The sequence below is a fragment of the Atractosteus spatula genome, chromosome 19 (genome assembly GCF_055471065.1).
Source record: "Atractosteus spatula isolate fAtrSpa1 chromosome 19, fAtrSpa1.hap1, whole genome shotgun sequence".
In the NCBI taxonomy this organism is placed as follows: domain Eukaryota; kingdom Metazoa; phylum Chordata; class Actinopteri; order Semionotiformes; family Lepisosteidae; genus Atractosteus; species Atractosteus spatula.
In genome coordinates, this window is record NC_142724.1 from 12,703,668 (window position 1) to 12,711,898 (window position 8,231).

General features: G+C 42.0%; 1 protein-coding gene across 1 annotated transcript; it reads right to left on the bottom strand.

The window, feature by feature from the left end:
- Positions 1-3,698: 3,698 nt before the first annotated feature.
- fitm2 (fat storage inducing transmembrane protein 2) lies at positions 3,699-7,655 on the bottom strand. The gene is made up of 2 exons (XM_088937832.1): positions 7,479-7,655; positions 3,699-5,091 (listed from the first exon to the last, which is right to left on the bottom strand). Exons 1-2 carry the CDS (start codon positions 7,643-7,645, stop codon positions 4,473-4,475), a joined length of 786 nt encoding a protein of 261 aa, XP_088793958.1. The 5' UTR covers positions 7,646-7,655; the 3' UTR covers positions 3,699-4,472.
- Between the last annotated feature and the right edge of the window lie 576 nt (positions 7,656-8,231).

The window sequence follows — 8,231 nt, forward strand, 5'->3', positions numbered from 1 at the left end:
CTGCTTATTTTCGCAATGTGATGGGTTCAGGAAAGAGACAACCAGGGTTTTTTTAACGCTGCAGGAGAAAGTATGGATTATAGCCATTATTTTTTTTGTCCGATAAGAACGTCACGTCACATCCCTGGAATCATCTGGAATAGGGAGCTTATGGTAGGTAGCAGAAATCTCCGATTCACTGTGCTACAACTTTTAACTGGCATGTGCCAAGGATTAGGCATCATTTTTGCTGAAAAACGGTATTTTCAATGGCCCTGTGCCCAAACGAACACTAAGTCCTTCATCATATGTTGTTGCACAGCTGGATGAAGATCTGTTGTTTTGGGTCACACCTAACGCCTTCTGCCTGTGCTCATTCAGGAACATTTCAAAATAAAACATAATTTAAAATTATGAGATTAAACCTCTGCAGCATTCTAACCAACATTATTGTGACTTGATTTACCCCACCCGGTACAGGGTCATTGATGATGGATCATCATCTTAAAGGAATGCTGGGTTTATCACAAGTCATACGGGGACATTTCTCCAACTGAGAAATGTTCATGAAAAGCCAAGGCTAAGATTTTAAAAAATCCTCACATTGATTGGGATGATCTGTTTTGTTGTTTTCAGCTAGTGAAGCCAGAAATGAGGAATTGCCATGTGTACAAGTTCTTTGAGATTGTATTGTACCTATTGATGTGACTTATAAATTTAATATGTTAGGTCCAATCCCTTGTTATTTTTTCCTTGACAAGAAAAGCAGTGTAATACTGATGGTTAGTTGTCTATTGATGTAATGGAAACTATTGATCCTACAGTAATCTTAGATTTAAATTTTACAGCTCAGAAGTGAAGCTCTCCTGTAGGAATGTAACTTGAGTTTCCCAGTTATTTTCAACAGAAGATTCAGAAACTTCTGACAATTCAGAAAGTTGGATCATCTATGGATTTTAAACTAGAATTAAAACGTTGTGTTTTACTGAAACTGGGTGGTTACACTGATTTTTATCTGGATGTGTTTCTTCCAAACAGTTTCTTTTATTTTACTTTACATGGTGGATGGGAACAGATCTTTTTTTTTTCCATATTAGAAGTTCATGCTTCAAAACAAATGATAAAATCTGCTTCCTAACATTGTGATATCTGTGATGAGAAGCTGCATCTCATCTTGAATCCGAAGCAAAATATAAAATATTCATCAAAGCTCTTCTATTCAGAGGGGAATGATCTTTCGATGAAACAGGTTCCCTTGAAGTTCAGCTTCTAAACCGTCCATCTGATTTTTGTATGTCCAGATGGTCAAAATCACTGCACAAAGAGTTAGAAGGAGCAGTAATATCTTGAGTGTTACTGAACCTTACATATTACACAGTTTGCCAAGTGTAGTCATCAATATAATATGACAGTATAATATAATACCATTTAAATCAAAACAATTCCCATTTCCATTTTGACTTTGTACTTACAGTACATAGCATACATTTGGCTCCAAATGTATTCTTGCCCTTGATTCAAAGAAACTGAACTGAAATTTCCATTTATTGGTTTTAAATAGAAATACAACTGTATGTGCAGTATTTATTGCATACATAATTGGACATATGATCATTTGTAAGGCTATCAATACTGGATAGTTATCTTGATTACCATGGGGTATTCCAGGAAGTTGAACAAAGACGCAAAACACTCAGAAAGACAACATCACAGGGGGAGTCAAAGGATTGTTCAGAGATCTGACATAGATGATTATCAATCTCTGTGACACTTGTGACAATTACAAATATGAGATCCATAGCCATAAGATATCCTAGTTTTGACTAAGGTGTCCCCATCATCCGGACACTCAAGAGGAATGGGTGGTTGCTATCCCATAAAGAAGAGGAAGTATGAATGTTTTACTGAAGCTTGATGGGAAATGGAGTTTTAAACAAAGGTTCAGGTGGAGGTCAAGCCCTGATCTTACTCACTTCTACCTGCCTACAGTATGTAAAAACATCACGCTTCTTGCTTTTACTCGTTCGCAGGCTTCATGCTTGTATCATCTGACTGGTTTATCCCTCATTTAGGGGGTGGGGGGACCAGCACCTCCATCCTTACAGCTGGACTGTCTTTCTCCTCATCCAGGTGAGTCACCCCAATTATCCTCACTATGCCTTGTCTGCCCTTACTAGTTTGACCGAACTGCTGAAAAGCGGTTTGTGAGCCTGGCTCACACTCATGGACAGCTATTGGGAACTTTCAAAAATCACCGAAATCTTTCAGAGGTCCTGAGATAATGAGGGAGATCAGGTGGAATGAGAAATGGATATTGTTGTTTTTGAATTGTATTTTATTACGTGTTTTTAGCCCTGGGTGCTATCTGTGTGGAGTTTGTACGTTCTCCATATGTTCATGTGGGTTTCCTCTGGGTGCTCCAGTTTCCTCCCACAGTCCAAAGACGTGATGGTAATTCAATTGCCTCTTGGGGAAATCGGCCCTGGTGTGAGTGTCTGTGTGTTTACCCTGCAATGGAATGGCGGAATGGATCCTGCCTTGCGCCCACTGCTGGCAAAGTGGTAAGAAAATATAAATATAAGGATGGTTTGTCTGGGAATATAAAATTGTTCACAATAAAACATTGGTATAATTAGGATACAATATCTCTAAGACTACCTTTTGTAGTTGACCTTTTGGTGTGTGCAACAGATTTCCATGGCGACATAAAAGGAAAAGGTTTAATCTACAAATGCAAGTAATTGGCTCAGAACCTAAGGCAAATGGGACCAAATAATAGTAGTTGGATGAAATAGGAATTGAGTTTTTCGGCAGCCTCAGGGTGGAACAATTTACACGGAAAGGTAAGGTTCATGTTAAAAAAAAAAAGCCCTTTCTTCATCCTTTCTGTAAAGTATGGAGGTATAACAGTTTTCCTGCTGCACCTGTAAGCCCGGTCCTCTTTTCAATATTGAAAGATGGATGGATTCCGAAGTCTACTGAGATCTTTTATCCAGAATCCCGGTTCCCTGCTAAGAAGCTAAAGCTTAGCCTGCAAAGACTTTTCATAAGGTTAACAGTCTCAAGCACACCTTCAATTCTACTGTCAAACGGTTAAAGGAGCATAAAATCACTGTTATTGTTTGTCCATATCACTCTCCACACCTCAATCTAATAGGACATTTTAGGGTGTGAACTAAAGAAAGCAGGAGACATAGTATCAGAAGCCAGAGATATTCTCCATGTATAACATGGAATATATATTTAGAAATACATCTGCAATTATTTTAGAAAGCTTCTGTATACTTTTGGAACAGATATCAAATCCACACTTTTCAAACCAGCTATCAGGAACATTGTATCAAGGCTATAAATAAATTGGAGCCGACTGCAGCACCCTAGTTTGAAATTCTTAGGTATTCAGCGCTCTGCTTCACATAACTGTAAGTGGCAGCAGAATAAATTCATATTATTTGCAACTTGGTACTTGCAGGTTTTCACCACATCTGCTATCAAATTTAAATATCCAGGCTTTCCATCATTTCATAACCTAGACGTGTTTCAAGAGGCGATTTAACATCGCTGTGGAAGGGTAAAACGTTCACACGTCTGCATGGGTTTTCTCCTACAGTATGTTCCAACCATGGACATTCTAGATACTGTACTGTCTGTTGACATAGTGTACTGGTGCAATTCCCACGTGTGTATTAGGATAGAAAAGTAAAAAAAACAAGTTCACATTTCAAACTTTTAAAAATTGATAACCGCACAGACTTTATTTTTTCCATTCGGCACTTTACAATTTAATCTTGTTCCCATTTCATTTTGGAACACTGCCTCATACTGGCATTTGCACTTGACATACTTAAGAATCCTATCACTATTTACAAGAACAAGGCAAATTACTCTCTCTTAATCCTCTACTGCATTTAAAAAATAAAAGAATACAAAACACTCTTTATTTTGGTTGGCAAGATAAAACGTTTACCCAGGTCGTTCTCACGTTAGACAGCTGGGAAACAACTGCTCCCGAAAACAACACTCTCTTATGGAAAAGACACCTCCAATCTGCCACTTTCGACACTGATACAATGTCAATGGTTTAATATGTAGAGTATTTTTCAAAAGAGTAAAGTGTTTAACTTTATACTCCCAATTTGGAAACATAGCTTACCCCTCTGTTTCAGTACTGGATATATGGGACCCAATGACATTAAAATACATTTTTAGTTAAAACCAGTAATTGTGAGGCAGCTGGAGCAATGCTCAGTACTTATTAAAACAGTGCTCTTCACCCTTTTTAGGCAGTTAGCTATCTTTTTTATATAATGCAGTAAACTGCAAATATTCTCATCTCCACAATTGTCCATGATACATTTGCATAATTCTACAGCATAAAATAAATAAAGGCTCTTTGTTCTGGACCCGGTTATGAAAAAAAAAGGCAACGTTTCCGATGTGCGTAGTGTTACACAAAGACCCCGCGAGGCCCTGACTGCCCTGGTGCCTCGGTGTCACTCTGCTCCAACCTTCGCTCTGCGTTCTCTCGGCTGTGGAGGGAGCCGCGGAGAAAATGGCTGCCGATACCACAGTTTATACGTCAGGTACCACGCCAGCAGGCCGACCGCGGTTCCCAGGAGCTTCTGAGCCGCGTCGTGGAAGTACACCGACGTGCACGCGAACATCAGCACCCAGACGCCGACTAGGACGTTCAAGCCGAGGTACAGCACGCTGAGGAGTACGCCACAGAGCTGGGGGACACTCGCCCGGACGCTCCTCACGTGCCCCATCGGAACCATCTCCTCCCCGATCAGCAGCGCCGAGTAGGCCAGCAGGAAGGAGTGGCCAGAGATATCGAAGCCGGCCCAGTGGTGGCCAGCCCCGCGGCAGGCGGGCCTGGACGCGTGGGCGCTGCGCAGGGCCCCCCCGGGCCGCGGCTCGTAGCAGGCGCCCGTCAGGTCCTCGATGTAGAGGAAGGCGCGGGTGCACGTGTACCAGACCGCCGTCCCCACCGCGAGCGCGCCCAGCCGCCGCAGCGCGAAGCTCACATCCCTGGTGCAGCAGTAGTTGGAGATGGCAATGAAGGGCAGCAGAGGAAACAAGGTCCACCCCCAGGCAAATTTGACAAAGTACCTGCGGAAAGCCAAACGCCAGCAGAAAATTAATTCTAATTAGTAACTTAAATTAAATTCATAATTTCCTTAGATACCAGACAACCAAATTCACATTCTATTCCATCAGTGTACAAACTACTATACACAGGATACATTATATTATGGCCAGCAGCCATATCACCCTGCAACTCACAACTGGCAGCCCACTGAAGCTCAGCAGGTGTGAGTCTGGTCAGTACCTGGGAAACACTAAGGTTGCTGTTGGAAGAGGTGTTAGTGGGGCCACCCTACGGTCCATGTAGGTCCTAAAGCCCCAGTATAGTGATGGGGATACTATACCGTAAAAAGGCGCCGTCCTTCGGATGAGACGTAAAACCGAGGTCCTGACTCTCAGCAGTCATTAAAAATCCCAGGGCGTTTCTCAAAAATCCCCATCTATAAATTGGCTACACCACTCTGTTCTCCTCCCCACTGAGAGTTGGTGTGTGGGGAGCGTACTGGTGCACTATGGCTGCCGTCGCATCATCCAGGTGGATGCTGCACATTGGTGGTGGTGGAGGGGATCCCCATTACCTGTAAAGCGCTGTGAATGGAGTGTCCATAAAAGCGCTATATAAGTGTAAGCAATTATTATTATTATTATTAGAACTTATCACTGGCAGTTTGCTAAAAAGATATTGCCGTCTGAAATGTTCTTCTTAGAACATTATTAGCTATGATCGGCAAGAGGAAATATAATGTATAAAGGCCCAGTATCTAGGAGCAATATAACATGATTTTCTTACAACACGGACAGGTTTCCTGTGTACAATTCTAATGATCTTAAAAGGACGTTGCTATCTTTTTGATCGTGATGGAAAAAAAATAACGGTTTCCAGTTTTTGCATCTAAACTGACTTGAACAGGGGTTGTATTCATGCTGCAACAATGTCATTTTCACACAGGTTCAGCTTCCCAATCTTGACGGATTCTTCCAGTTCGGTTGCTATACTGAAAACCTAGTCGGCATGGCTGCCTTGCAGCCCTGGGTTCAACTCTGGCCCTGGGTGGAGACTGTATGCTCTCCCTGCGTTTCCTCTGGTTGCTCCTGTTTCTTCCCACTGTCTCAATACACACTGGTAGGTTAACCGGATTCTGGGAAAACTGGCCGTGGTGTGAGCTTGTCTGTGTTTGTGTGTGCCCTGCCATGGAGTGGTGTCCTGTCCAGTGTATCTCGTCTCCTGTTTGTTGTTTGTCGTGGATAGGCTCCGGCTCCCATGAACTGGATGAAGTGGTTAGAAAACGGAAGGATAGATTGTCTTAATATGTCAAATTACGAGAGCCCTGTTCATACACTGCTCTTCAGACTGTAAACCCAGAATGTGCATTCCCAATTGTCTGGTTTTCATTACCCTGTACTCGCCTCCACCACCGACTGAGAACTAAAACAGCCTTTGCATACCAGCTACTGCTGGATAAAGAGGCCGGATTTTGCAACTTTATTTTTAGAAACGACAGAGTCGTCCGCGCAGAAATAACCGTGCCCTGTTTGCCCTTGGTGTGTGTTTGTCCATTGTACAAGGTGTCTTCTTTCGTTTTTGCGGTTTAATATATGACCGGTTAGCTTGGAAGTACAGTATTTGCGAACTGATCATAGATTATTTCGAAGGTAATCATATCGGCTGGACTTTGGATGAAGATCAATACTGCACATTGAATTATGTTTTTACTTCGCCAGCCGAGGTCGCTGTGCTACCTGCAGATTATTATTGAAAGGATTTTACTGAAATGTTTATATTGTACACTACAAATAATAATACTGCACACTTAAATACATAAAATGAGTTTGTCTAACAACGGGGTGGCGACATTCGCCCTACTAAAGGCAGCAAATTGATGCAATAGTTACCGTGGCTTTAGTTAGAGTACGAGATGAAACAACTTTTACAGTAGCCAACGAACACCCATTTCAGCAATCCATGGACTAGTTGCGTTTCTTCACAGCGCATTTTCAGAAATTAGGCTTTACACAGTCTCACTGTGTCCCATCTCACTGTCCCGAGTGTCACACGGGTACCATGACATATAAATGAATAAAATAAAAATAAACTAAATCGAATCGCTTAAAAAGTATTTCCTATTTAAAAAAAAAATCGCTTATACTTTTTCAACAGCATAGGATTTAAACCCATCCAATGTTGTGGACGTTTTAACTTTTTGACTGGTCATATCCTAACACATTAAAGACAACAGAAGAACATATAATCCCGACGGACCTTTCAGGGAGTAACGCCCGTTCCTTGTCCACAACAGCGTCTAATTCAAAACTTGAGACAACTGGAATAAATAGTGAATGAATGTCAGTCTGATGTAGATCACGCAGAGTACTATATATTTTGGGTGCACACTTTGCACTGACTTACTTACACGTTCAGGAAATTTCGTCTGTCATTGAAAAACCCATCCGGGAGCACTTGCATCTCCTTTATCAAGGACCCTGTGAACGAAATCAGTATGAACATGTAACATAAATAATGATGAGCTTTTCCCCACAGTCTAACAAGCCGGTCCACGCAATCGCCCAGAGCTGCCATTTTTGCCGACTGTAGTGTACATTAACGGGGAAAGTGTGGCAGGAGGGTGGTGCTAAAGGTTCTGCACGTTGATTGGCTGCAAAATACATCAGCTTTTCTGGCTGGCCAATCAAAGACGCGCATCTGACACGTGATACGAGCTTCATTTACACACGAGCTTCAGCTGCGGAAAATGGTTTTGTGCGAAGGGTGGCATGGGACTGTTGGTGCTAGTCCGAGCAACCGGCTCTGGCGGCTATAACTGTCATGTTTAATCTCTTTCTAAAATATATAGTGTATTTCACTATGAAGCACCATAGGCCTTAACGAGGCACTGTTGTTGCATTGCACGCAGACGGTGTTCGTGGTTTCTAAAGCAAAAAGCACTTGTGTTTTAAAAGGAGATAGGAAAACTCATGTTAATGTATCTGAAAATAATTTACCGGTAACCTTCGTTTGGGGGTTGCGTAAGAGCGCTGTTTAAAACACGGTGCAGTGAGAGTGCCCAGCTGTACCAGCATATCCGGTACAGCAGACAACACTACACAATGTAGACAGAACATTACAAACATAATATTAACAACAGGAACAACAAATATGTTGTTGA

What these genes read in the sequence shown, in the direction of transcription:
- fitm2 (XM_088937832.1), bottom strand. Translation starts at nt 7,645, where the DNA reads ATGGCAGCTCTGGGCGATTGCGTGGACCGGCTTGTTAGACTGTGGGGA. An exon ending in AGACGAAATTTCCTGAACGT is followed by an intron (nt 5,092 to 7,478) that starts GTAAGTAAGTCA and finishes GGCTTTCCGCAG; the next exon opens with GTACTTTGTCAAATTTGCCT.